A 13,346-nucleotide genomic window follows, 5' to 3' on the forward strand; every position below is an offset into this window, starting at 1 on the left:
GGAGAAAAATTGGGTCACGAAAGTTTAACCCTGGATAGCTGATTCCAACAGGAGTCATGACTACCCATGATGTTTCTGTCGAGAGCGTATCATTTTTAAACTGCATAAATTTTGAGCCAAGCGCTCCAATCGGCCGCGAGTTTGCCCTGCTGCTGCATGCCTTGGATATGTCACGATATCCGGAAAGCAAAGCGTTCGCAGTCATGAGTTATCCGGCACACCGGCAACAGGGAAAGCCAGCGGCCATTCGCAAGGGAGCTATCAACTTCATTTTACCCTCTGTACTCATCTGTAGAATATTTACTTAAAAATCGCTCATTTTTATGTAATCATCAATGAGATGTTTCCTTGAAAACCAGTGATAATTATAATTAGTAGTGAATTAGACCTTGATTTAACTACCATTGCATTCCTGTTCATTGTTGAACGTTTATAAGGAAAACAATTAATATTTCGATTACTAAGTTTAAATATGTGCTATAATATCGTCTGCTGGGCATCGTGAATATTAAGTGCATTTTATACCATATCGATTCCATTGGAATGGGAAAATAAAATAGTAATCTCGCTGCTTCTTTGATATGGTATTTTATTTTAATAACTCAACGGTGTAAAAATACAATATATAAAAACATACGCAAGCTATGATACAACAGTAGTATTAATATGGGCGGTAAAAGTTCCCCTTTGGGTGTCGGCGTGTTGGTTTGATGAGGTTGTGGTGGTCGGGTGTTAGCTAGTGGTGGACCCCACTTCGCTGCCTGAGTCTGAAGTCGAACACTCCCCCTTGTCCTCCTCGGCGGGAAGTCCTTCTTTGAGCAGCCACTTCCACTTGGCCAGGAAGCGCTCGTGTTCCCCAAGGTCCACCGAATCTGGAAAAGACAAATAGGGTGTTCTCATAAAATTAAAAAGGTAACTTTTTTACATGCCTACATAAGCAAGTTAAATTTATTAACGCATGCGAAATATGACTTCATAATTCTCAACACTTTTGCTGCTAGAGAGCTTCAAAGTTCACAAAAGTTACTACATTCTTTCGCGCAACAAGAACGCCCTGTGACGTCAGAATGCGAGTAAGCGGACTCGCTCCATGGCAATAACAAAACAGTAACGACGATAACAAACGTTTACGATGAAACTGATTCATAACTTAAAGGGTGTTAGGAGACAGTTGTGAATAGTTTAACAGTTTTTGCGGTGCGTGTATTGCGCAATGGTTGACTCCGACTTCGAAAAGACGCATTCTGGGAACATATTGAAGGTAGATTAATTTAGTAATTTTCTTATACTGTGGAAATCGCCGTAGATGAGGATGATGCGCTATTGGTCAAGACTGTGCTATATCTTCCAGCATGCATACATTCTTTAAACCTGTCATTTTGTTGTTGAAATTTGTGTAAAAACATATTCTGCAAAATATTATTGCAATCGAATAACGGGAAGATGTGTCGCATCGCATTCAAAGTTGAGAAATTTTGGCTTTTTTTGGCAAGTCTTTGGTGTTTTTGGATATGAATGGCGATAGGAAGGCGCTGTTATTTTTCAACTGATTTGCTATGGTAACATGCACATTGTGCATGTTAGTCTTATCTTCTCACTCAGGCCTTAATTATGACGTCAAAAGTACGAAGTGTTAATTGGACAAAGAAAATAGAAAAAAAAGTGGAAAATTGATACTCTTGCCTCTATTTCTTGCGGTGAATTTTCAAAAAGTACCTATACTCGCCTACAATCGATTTTTGCATGAGATACCTTATCTCCATGGAGATTTGGGGACCTCGTGTGACCTTTTGGTCACGGGTTGACGACCCTTGGGAGATATAAATTCTATTCGAATATGAATGTTAGTACTAATATTTTTTCCATGTTAACTTTAGTAATAGAATCGCCCTAACACTCGAGTATTCATTGGCTTTACTTAAGATTCTCTGTTAATTATGCGAATATAATTTCGGAACTGATCAAAGTAATCTATGTTAATATAGTAGTGAAGATGAATGCCGGGAAGAATTTAACAATTTACCCCTTCAATCTTAATGTCTATTCAAGCGGAGTTGACCTTTACGGAATTTTAACCTCCATATATGGATGAATACATTACCATAATTTATGACATAGACCATGGATTTAACTGCGCCAAAAATAGCCCAACTTCTTGGCGTAAGTGATCTCGAGGTTACATTTTTTTTCATCAGCATTTTGAAAAAAAAGAAAACTTTATTTGAATGAAAATTGGTTTTAACTACACGACTCAGCTGTTTCTGTTTCGCGAGCCAATCTTGTTGCCTGTTGTTGTTCACATTGGCGCTTGAAAATAGATCAACTTGTCGTGCGAATGATTAGCTCGTTCATCCGTGGGCTAATGGAGCGTGAATTTTTTATGCCACGGCTGCAGATCTAGTGACCCCCTATTGCATCGCTGGAGCGGGCAATGGGTATTTACTGAACGTTGAAGGTTGACGGTAATCTTACCGTTCCAGAGCGCTGACTTCACGTTTCCAGTAGAGTGGGAAGATTCTAGGTCGAAATTGTCTTAGAAAGTTCTCGTAACCGAAATTGTTTCATCTAATATGCCCTGGGGATGAGCGTTTTTCTTGCATGTGAGCCTTTATTTACAGCATCCTAAAGGAATATGGCGTCATATTTTAATTCATAGACTGTTTTTGTTCCATATGTAGTTTAAATTGTGTTTTACCTCAGTTCCTTGGACGAGCAATGATTCTATCAGCGTTATAGTTAAGTTTCGTGTGTTTATTTATCGTTTTCCCCCGGGCAAAGTTGGCTTAGCATTCCGTGTTGGTGACGATTCATTATTCGAAATGATGGTGGTGAGATTAAAGCGATGAATATTTGCGTGTAATTTAAATGCTAATTTCCTCAGTGTCACTCACATTTCTACATTCTTTACTACCCTCAAAACATCATTGTTGTAAACTGATAATTTTTTACAAAATTGCAGGGCATTGTAGACTTAAAAAGGCATTTAGTTTTTCGTTATGGTTGTATTAGTTGAATTTTGTCATCTCAGATTGCTCTGAGAGTATTTAAAATTCGTTTACTTATTAGCTAATTTTCATTGGTATTTCAGTGCCTATTTTGCTTCTTACACTATGGTAAATGGTAAATTTATACCCAACAATATAGGAATCGGTGTTTCTATTTCAAAATATTTTACTCTCAGCCCTAATTCACTTCTTATTTATACAGGAATTATGGGGCATACCAGCATCAATATTCCGCTTACTAGAGTTAAGGTACTTGATTTGAATTCAGTGCGGTGGACTCATCGTTTTGTTCTGCGTCCTTTGTCGTATCTCCTTGCTTCACCATTCTTATTTCTCCCTAGTTTAAGATCTTTTTCTCCATGCCACCGTTGTAAAAAAGTGATGCCGTTATTCCATTTCCGCCCACCGTAGCAAAGCCCTACCGTTCTGGACAAAATATGGCTCTTGATGAAAAACTACGCACTATATTGTTTTCAAATAGTCTCAGATCTACTGCTTATTGCTTTGTCAACCCAATCCATCTGTTCGTTTATTTTTGAGTGCGATGGAAATGATTCCACTTGCTGAAAGAGACGGTCGAAAATCGGCATTTCAACATGGGGATAAAAATAGAAGGAGATTGAAATGATGGCTTTAACTTTCTTTCGTCCAAAAATATGCTTTCTCTGAATATTAAATCCCTTTTTATGCTGGTAGAACATAGAACAAATTATATTTTATCACCTTTACCACCCGCATAGCCTTGTGGCCACGGGTCATTCTGAGAAAACTGCTTGATGAATGCGTCTCCAAAATACTTATAAGGCTAGACGACCTTTGGAGCGGAACACTACGATATCTTCAAAATTGCAAGCAGATATTTTTATGGGCGGACATGGGTTGAGTTTATGACGAGGATATGGGTGTACATTCATGTTTCTGACACCGTCGCAGGCCGACAGAAACTCTGATATTCATGAGTATAAACCTACATTCACTAGCTAATATTCTGCTGTACCCACATGAGCCGTAAATTCCGCTCGTTATCCAATGTTATGAAACTGAGTGTACAAATGGAGCAAGCGGGGTGCTAATATCCGTGATAGAGGGAGGAAAGCTTGGTCACGAAATAAATTATATTATTATTACTATTCGAAAGAAAAAAGTCTTTTCTCTGCCGTGAAAGTAGCTGGTCTATTCCCGGAAGTTCACTCGTTACGACCTGAGATGTTTTTTTTATCGTATTGAAATATACGACGTGTTTATAATTTCATAGTTCGCTCATTAATTCTATCGTGACTCCGATTTGTAGGCTTGTCGTCCTTACTTTCCACGCTTGTCTAGCTTTCCTTCCATTATAACGGTCATTACTTTTCACCCTCGCGTCTAGTTCCCTCCTTTCGTTGCATTCCGTCGTAATGTCTGCTTCTTTTTCGACAAGCATTTGCCTTTCTCCGCACATGGCTGTTTCTTTCTATCCTTATTTTTTCAATTCTTATGGAATGCAGAAACTTGAATGCCTTGAACCGTTCTATCTCCGCACGCGTTCCCACGTATTATAGGATAATGATGTGTGAAAAAGATCTGAAACATAGCAGAGAAATTCCACTTGTTCGGACTTATTATTAAAATTTGTTTTCCATCCATCTATGCAAAAATTGAAATTAATTTTTATAAAAGCGCATTTTTTAAATTACTATTGCGTTAAAAATCATTTCAACTATTTAATTTTCCCAATTGCATGACCTATAATTTAAACCATCTTGCTGAAATGTTATATTTGATGGTTTTGATGCAAATTTAATTGTTTTTGATCATTTTAGTGTATTACATTTTATCGAACTTCCGCTTTTCCCAAAATTTACTCCAAGTTTGCTTTCTAGCGCTTTGAAAACCCGTTAGTGTTGTTTTGAAACAACTCTGCGAGTTTGGAAAACTCCGTAAAAATACCTGGCATCAAGGGCGGATCCAGGGTATTTTCTGGGGTCATGAAAGGGCTGAAGGGCAAACGGTCGTCTCATATTTGGAAACTACATGCAACAAATACTCTACGAAACATAATATTAATTTTAATATAAAAGTTATAAATATGTAAATGTTAATACATTTAATATTAAATATCTCATCTATAGTAAGCGTCTTTAAGGGGGGCCCCCGTGCACCCCCTAAATTCGTCTATGTCTGGCATGTATTATTTTCTCTAAATGACTCCATAAAAATCACTGCACATGAAACGGAGTTTAATGAGCAGCAATGATGATGATGTGTAGAAGCTAATAATAATGGGAGAAATGAATGAAATTTTACAAATAAGTAATCTTAAATCGATACAATAATAGTGTAACATGCGGAGTTCGATATTATTCACGATTGTCTTTGAAATACGAGTAACAAAAACACATATTGGCTCTGTTTGGCGTTCTAAAACACGAAAACCCCCTGACTACAGAAGCCACTTATTTACCATTCAAACTATTTATTGCTTCTATAATATAATAAAAACGTCATCCAACTATTATGTAAAATATGGCAACCCCTTCGCGTCACGTGCTGAATGAAACAATTTTCTAATTTTTAAGGATAGGATTCATTGTTAATGTGCTGGTTCCCTAGTGCGTGCGTACCTTTCCATAAAGAAATTCCTCACTTCTTTGCAGGCCAACTTTTTCTCTCTCGCTCAATCTTCATTTCATGGGGAATATAGCGCAGTGATTTCAACTCAAACGCCTGAGGTATATTTTCACCCTTTTTCCTTCCAATTTTAGAAATTTTCAAGACGCTCCAAAGTGCAATCTCGTTTGAGAGGACTTAATCGAAGTTTAAAAACGTGGGCGCGACCGGAAGTCGGTCGATTATTGTTTTTTATATCGAGGGAGAGAGAGAAAAACCTCTTAGAGTGTTCCCTTGGAGGATGAGGTGAAGGGTGGGAGGATATGGATTGTTTTGCGCGCTGTGTGTGTGTGCGTGTGTTGTCCTGGACAAAATGGGTCAGCGTTGCATCCAACGTTCCAGATCTTTCTCGGGCGGTGCCCTGGGGAGGCGCGGCAGGGGATAAGACCTCAGCTGATGAGGCGAGGCCTTTGGGATGGCGAGAGTTGGACGATAAATCCCGACAACTGTGCAGTTTTATCGAGGCTCGGGCGATGGGGTTGGGAAACAATTTCAATTTTATAACTCTCATTATAGAATATAAAGTTATTGTTCTAGCAAAGCATTTCCTAAAATGCATACAGTTTATAAGAAAAAAAGAGACCTGCGGCTAATGACTGGATGAAGTTAAAGAACTCACTGAGAATACCGTCGTAAAGGATACAGAAGAGATAATTGTGAACCAAAATAGTTGAAGTTTAAAAAGTGGATAATAAAGGTTAGTTGTAAGTGTGAAAATAAAATTTCAGTTCTATCGGAATTCGTAGTGTTCAATTTAAAAAAAAGCAACAATAAGATACTGAAAGCTATGAGTGGGAAAATTAGAATAAAATAGTATATAAATATGTGAGTCTAGGAAAGACGTCCATACAAAATGTAATTAATTGTATGAAAAGACTTCTGCAGCTTAAAAAAAGACGAATATAAAAATTACTCCAGAATATTATTCCAATGCTATGTATTCAGCAACTATTCCAGTAAATAATATTGAGAACACTATGAAGTCAGATACTTATTTGAAAACATACGAAAATAATGAAGCATATCTAAGGTAATTTTTAATATTTATTTTTTTAAGAAAAAATATTGAAGTTGGGGAGGAGTTGAAGGTAATGCATATTACTTTTAACTTATGTTGAATGAATTGATGAATCGAAAAAATAATTCTCTCCCCAAGTGTAGTGTTTCATATTGCAAATTTATGCTGTTCAAAACCGAAAAAATGTAAAAAAAAACCTTAAAAATAATTTATTTTCGAGGATGAAAATTGAAAATACGATTCGCCAGAGTCAAATATTGAGAGATTGAGCTGATTATTTTGTGTATTTTGTTTTATAATGCACTTCGCCTAAAAATCCGCGTCTTTTATACCTAAAAACAATTTGGTCATTCAAGGGAGACTATTGACCCAGTAACTTCTGTTCCCTCTTCCCTTTTAAGATCCGCTGCTATCCGACAGAGTGACAGCTTCACGTCGTGGAGTAAATTAAGGTCGTAAAACGCTATTTTATTTTACGTGCGACCTTTTCAAAGCAAATTCCACTTGTGATTCCTGTTTTCTTCTGATGGCACCTGCGACGACACGACTGAGACGGAGAGGTATAAAGAATTTCTACCTAATTAGGAGGCTTCAATGGATGAAACTAAATTTTGAGATGAAAATTATTATGGAAATAAATTCACTTTTACATTTCGTCTTGATATTTTATTTTACCGGATTAATTTCCATCAAAGTATGTATTTTTTATTCTTATCTCTATCGTTTTCATTTGTTAAGGTCTTTCTATTTTAAATTTTGAGCGTCGTCATTTCATAGATTGGGCTAATGTGAAAAGGCAGCTAAAAATTTAAGATATAAAAGTGTAGGAAAATGATGCATTTTTAAATTTTATTACTAACCAGTTGCTTTTTTTAAATTTTAATTGCGTTTAAATCACTCTTAATGAGCATTTAATTTTGTAGCGATATTAGAAAGCTGTTATTTTAGTGATGTTTTGATTGGGAGAGGACTTTTCCACAACTTTCTCGTCCGAAAGACTTTTCAATCGCGCTCCAATCATTTTGCGATTAAGCTCTAATCTAGCGTGCCCACTTCATCATCTGCGCCAATGAGTGCTGCCAATGTCCACCAAATGAAGGAGGATAAATCTCAAGCCTTAAATGGTGACCCTATCTCAAATATTTAATTCCATCCTTTACGTGTCTGCCTTCGTCATCATCCAATGGCACTCGTTCACTTTCTTTGTTGCAAGAGCAATCGTCCACCTGTCTCCTACACTACTTTTACCACTTCGGACGTTCCGAAACGCGCTGTAATTACCAGGTCAGCCTCTTTTTTAGCCTCCTCCTCCTTCATTGCAGTTACTGACCCATTTTACACGAGTCGGGCATCAAAAGCCTATGACCTCGGTCTTTGGCGTCTCCAATTCACCCTGATAAGGCACTTCTTCTTCCGTGTGCGTTTTGCCCCCTGCAAGTCTCATCGCGTCTTCGGAATGCGGCGCTGTTTTCTGCTTCGCTGCATTTCGAATTACTCAGCAAGTTTTTTTGCATAGTTTTCTCATATTAAGCTGGCATATTGCATATTCAAAAAGCATATGCTCTTCCTCCTCCTTCGATCGGGATTTCGATTTCAGATAAATATTCTCGTGACTCGCCCGTTCTTTTCGAGTTAGCCTCGGTCACGATGCTTCGTCTCGGCTACCTTCGCATTCCTCGAAAATGCCAATTCACAGAGAGACCGTTTTGTCGCCGTTTTCCGCATTTTGCTTCCTTATAGATATATGGAACTATTGATTAGCTTGCATAAATCCAATAAGCATAGCACTAAGAAAGTATTTTTTGTTTCTTCGTTAGCTTTCTTATTCGGTTTTGGAATAATTTAAAATATCATCACTATCGCTTGTAGTATTCCTGAGGTTGGTTTTACGGAGTTTTATCACAATTTTTCAATGCACTGGACTTTTCATTCACAGTTTTAAAGGGCAGGGGAACTATTCTCATACCCTTATCTTTGTGTTATGTAGGTATTTTTTACAAGGCAATCCTTTGTCGACCTTTCCGTCCACTTGTGCTTCGATGAGTGTCTCCATAAGACCATTGCGTCGTATGATGTGCCCGGTCAAGCTGTCATGTTTTATTTAGAACCGTGATCCGTCAATCTACTTGTATTTATCACTCTTTTTCAATGAAAAAATAAGTGATTATAATGTTCAATGACCACATTATATTGCAGTGTTTGTGGGGGCTTTAGATATCCTTGGAGCATTGCTGACCTAAAGATGACTGATGCTATTTTTAATGACCATAAAAGCCATAAGGGTTATTGGGCTATACTTTCTATTACCAAAATGCCTGGTAATGATACTACGAAAAAGGCTGAGTAATAGAATTTTTCATCGTCTAATGTGTTGTGTTTTCAGAAAAAAATATGGAATTATATACTTACATGATCTTCTGTTGTTTCATCAAATATTTTGATATCATATTATATTCAAAAAGCAATAAAATATTAAGGAGTGTTAGAGCTGATTTTTCTCACCGTTTTTAGGCACAATTAAACATTGAGTTTGTGATATCTTGAACTATAACTCAAAGCAAAATGTACGTGTTGATAACAGAGTCACGTAACGCGGTGCTAACTTCTTATCCAACTTTACGATTTGGTTGAATAGAATTGTATTTTACACCAACTTCTGACTAATTTACCTGACTTGCCTTCTCATAGAATTCACATCTTATTATTCACATTTAGCTTTGTTTTGGCAGAGTTTTCGTATCAACATTTCAACGTTTGTATTTTACCTTTTCCGAAGCGGAAGGCATTATGATAGCTGGCTCTTTCGGTTTTTATTTCGATATTTTTGGTACATTGTCATTGCGAATCTCCTTTGCTGTGACTACCTTCGATCCAAGGTCGGTTAACCATTTATTCTAAGTTAAATTTGGAAGGAAAATTCAAATAAGCGGAGTTAAGTTATTGCTTATATAATTTGGTTTTGAACATAATTCGTCTGCGGAAACTATGAAAATGCTTGTCAAATGCAATGGAGGAATGCGTATGGTATCACAGGCATACTTGAAAATTATGCGGTTATCAACGTGCTCTATTAAGAGTTGATTGAACTATTTTCGCTCTAAGTAAAATTATTTTTTCATATTACAATTTATAAGTCATGTTGCTGCCTTTTTGTTGTTGTCCTGCGTTTGCGGCCATAACTTTCCCTCTGTTCTCCTCTTTAAAAAAATAAATATATTGCTGCGATTATTATCATCGGCTCCTCGAGACTCTCCCTTCCTGTCTTTAATATCAAATCCACCCAAACTGAAATACTGGGAAGGAACGTCGACTCCCGAGAAATGCAGAAGGCAGTTAATTGAAGAAAGCGGGAACAAGCAAGTTGCCTCGCGCGAATCGAATACATGTGAGCTTATAAACTCGTGTGCGTCTCTACAGGAAGAAAAAAAAGGAACGCATCGCGACGTGGCCCTAATGAGAGAATTTCCGCGGAAAAACCTAAATCGGCAGTTGGAAGGAGAGAGAAGAAAAAAGGGTGGAAGTTGAGAGTTAAATCGGTCGACTTCTGACCTATCCATTTGCGCGCTGAAAAAAGGGGTTGATTCGTCTGATGTCCCACATTCTCTCTCTTCAACAATGGGTGCTCTCGCGTTTCTCGTTTCGCTTCCTATATACATGTAAGCAAAAGCACCTGGGCGGGTCCATTCCCCTCTTAAGGGCATACCCACGTGAGGGTTGAAGACGAAGGCTGAGTGAGGCTGGGTGTGGCCGGATGGAAGGGGGGGTCGGCGGGGGTGCACGTGGTGCTTGGTCAAGTTCTTCTATCGGCCCATCGGCTGCGGATGTTTCTCTGATTTTGACCAATGGCGACATGATTTCCTGCGAAATACCCGCAAAATATAATTTCACCATGTGCTCGTTTTAACCCTTTCTAACACAGAGCTGATTAAGGGAGACATCAAAGTTGAAGATTTTTCATTTCGAAAACTTGAAAATTTAGCTCTCAATTATAATTATCGTGGCAGCTAAATACTTCGTCCTTAAAATTTACTTTACAAAATAACGGGTAGTTTAGATACTTCCTAAACAGAGCTGAAAGTTTAAACATTTTTGATGTTGCTTAGAAGCAACATTGGGTTATAAAGGGTTAATACTTATCTCTTTTCGTGCTATGGGCATAAGATTACGCCAAGTGGCATCCTTCGATTTTTGCTTCGCCGATATTACGCCATCCGTATTTTGTAAGAAAACTAGTTTTCCATTTTTGAAAAGAGTAGTACTAACCTCTAAATAAACGAATTGAAAACCAAAAACAAAGTTAATTCGTTCAAATGATACCAAACACCTATTCTACGCATCAATTCAATCCCTCCCACTAAGGTTGGTCGTTAAGAAATTACACAAGAGTATTGAAAATGTCGAGCATTTGGGTAGAGATCTACAGTACTAAGGTCAGCATGGTAAAAATAAATGTAAAAATTTCATGCAAAAATTGTCATCAATAACAATAATGACTAAATTAAGTAAAGTTAAGTCTATACTCACGAAGAAAGTTCAAAATGGTCATGCTAAACATGAATACTTCGGCCTCTCATTGTGTAATTCTTACCCCTCATCTTTTTTTTCCTTAACTTAAACTAACATGGTGATAATAAATTTTTACCACAAAATGATAAAGTATTAATCATTTTATCTTGTGAATTTGAAGTTATTGTCTATTCTAAGTCATAACGTACTGATTCACTCCGATAAATGCAAGAAAATATTTACTTTCTAAGCTGAAAATTGGAAATATTCTCCTCAAACAAAGACTGTAGTGAGTATGAAATAGCAGAAGTAGGAAAAATTTCATTCCTGATACGCTCTGCATCACGTAGTTTGGCCATTGGTTGCGCGTTCCCCGCGTGTAAGCGTGACCCCTTTTTCCCTTCTAGGTCATTAGCGATCAAACACTACCTATAGTAATCGGTTATTATCAAGTGTCACGCTTGATTCGTTAGTATAGAAAGTGACTGTGAGGATAAGAGAGGGGATCATAAGTTTATCGCCGTAATATGGTGGACGTGATCACGAAAATAATATAAAGTAAATAGACTGCAAAAGAGAGAGACTTAAGACGTAAATGATTTCCCCATACGGTCAGGGATTAAAAGGGTGCATTGATTAATAAAATTGATGGTGTCATTTGCCAGGATGACTCGTTGCACACTTATGTTTTTTCATTGTTCTAACCGTGCTTGAATTTACTATAGGAATTACTAACCCCGGGCAAGTTGTCTTTGCATGCAGCGTGCTAGTGATTGGTCACCCCTTGTTTAACATCTTAGACTTGGCTCGCAGGGTATTATGTAGATGTAGAAGTACGAAACCGAGAATTTTTAATGACTCTAATCCAATTATTGGGATAGTCGATGAAGTTCAAATATGAATTCGACGACAGGGGGTTTATGTATATCAAGCGATAAAAAGGATAAAACAGGCATCTTTGTCGAACTTTCAGAGGTATCTTCGTTGAAGGATTTATAACGCAAGCAATACTATAATTTCATAAATGTGTGTACATTTCCTCACAAATCGAAGGAGATTAAAATACTTCCCTTCGTCACCGACATTAATGTTTTTTACCAATGTTGCCTTTTGAGGAACATTTTGGTACGAAAGAAACAGTTCTGTGTAGATAACAGCAATGGTGGATTTATGGGGGGGAGGCTAAGGTGGCTATAACCCCCTTGGGTATCTAATTTACACTAGATAGAACGGTAATTTTTTCTGACCCCCGCTACTGCTGATATTTTAACCCCTCCCCCCTTGTCCATATCCTGGATCCGCCACTGGATAGCAGGTATAGTTTTTGAGCATCATCGACTAGCATTCACCTTATGGTAATAATAGCATATGAACTGATTTCATTCGTTTATATAATTGATGGCGTAACATGAGCACCAGCTGTGATCGAATGAAATAAGTCACCCGAGGAGAACACTCGTTTTGTGTAGTCTTTGCCATCCAATGCATATGACAGCATTGGCAAAGTCGTAACTAAGCATCAAGGTAAGTTGGTGCAAAGAATAGTGCTCGTTGTCACAATAATATCAAAGTCAGTGCAAAAAAACAATAGAATATAAATCATTATAGAAATATATTAAATAGATTCGTAAATTGCTTATCAAATCAATCCCTGGTAGAGAGTTTCAAAAATACTTTCTCTTGCGAAAACTGGGACACTCAATTTGACGACAATTTATGTCGGAGTGTAAACCCAAATTCACTGTACTATTTTAAATTTAATATTATCGAAGCCTTGAGAGAACTCATTGTAAAGTACAAAGCGACCCGTGGAGGAAAACGCTGAGAACTGGAATGGAATGAGAGGTAGAGAGGGTGGAGAAACAGAATGAGATCGTGGTCTTTTAATTACGGCTGCACGCGCGGCTGACCGCGTAAATAATGACCGACCGCGCCAACTCCCTCTGCTTCCATATAGGGCACTCTGCCAAAGCCCCTAAATGGGAATTAGTTCAAAAAATGGCCTCCAAAATCAGTTGGTAGCGCTGCGGTTGGGGTACATCAAATCATCGTTACAACTAATTTGATTTTCTAAACAATAGAAGCTGATGTGAAATAGGAAAGGGAAAAGAAGGAGCAGTTAAAAAGGAAAGATGAGAAACATAATTTGGGAAATATTCAACGTTTAG

At 37.6% G+C, this 13,346-nt stretch overlaps 1 protein-coding gene across 1 annotated transcript in view; it reads right to left on the reverse strand.

Moving 5' to 3' along the window:
- Nucleotides 1-572: 572 nt before the first annotated feature.
- The window catches only part of LOC124163654 (platelet-activating factor acetylhydrolase-like), a 123,132-nt gene continuing 110,358 nt past the window's right edge, over nt 573-13,346 (reverse strand). Inside the window, exon 11 of the mRNA XM_046540707.1 lies at nt 573-872. Coding sequence (XP_046396663.1) covers nt 733-872 — 140 coding nt within the window. The 3' untranslated portion in view covers nt 573-732. The remainder of the gene's footprint in view (nt 873-13,346) is intronic.

This window comes from Ischnura elegans, chromosome 8 (assembly GCF_921293095.1).
Source record: "Ischnura elegans chromosome 8, ioIscEleg1.1, whole genome shotgun sequence".
Taxonomy (NCBI): Eukaryota; Metazoa; Arthropoda; class Insecta; order Odonata; family Coenagrionidae; genus Ischnura; species Ischnura elegans.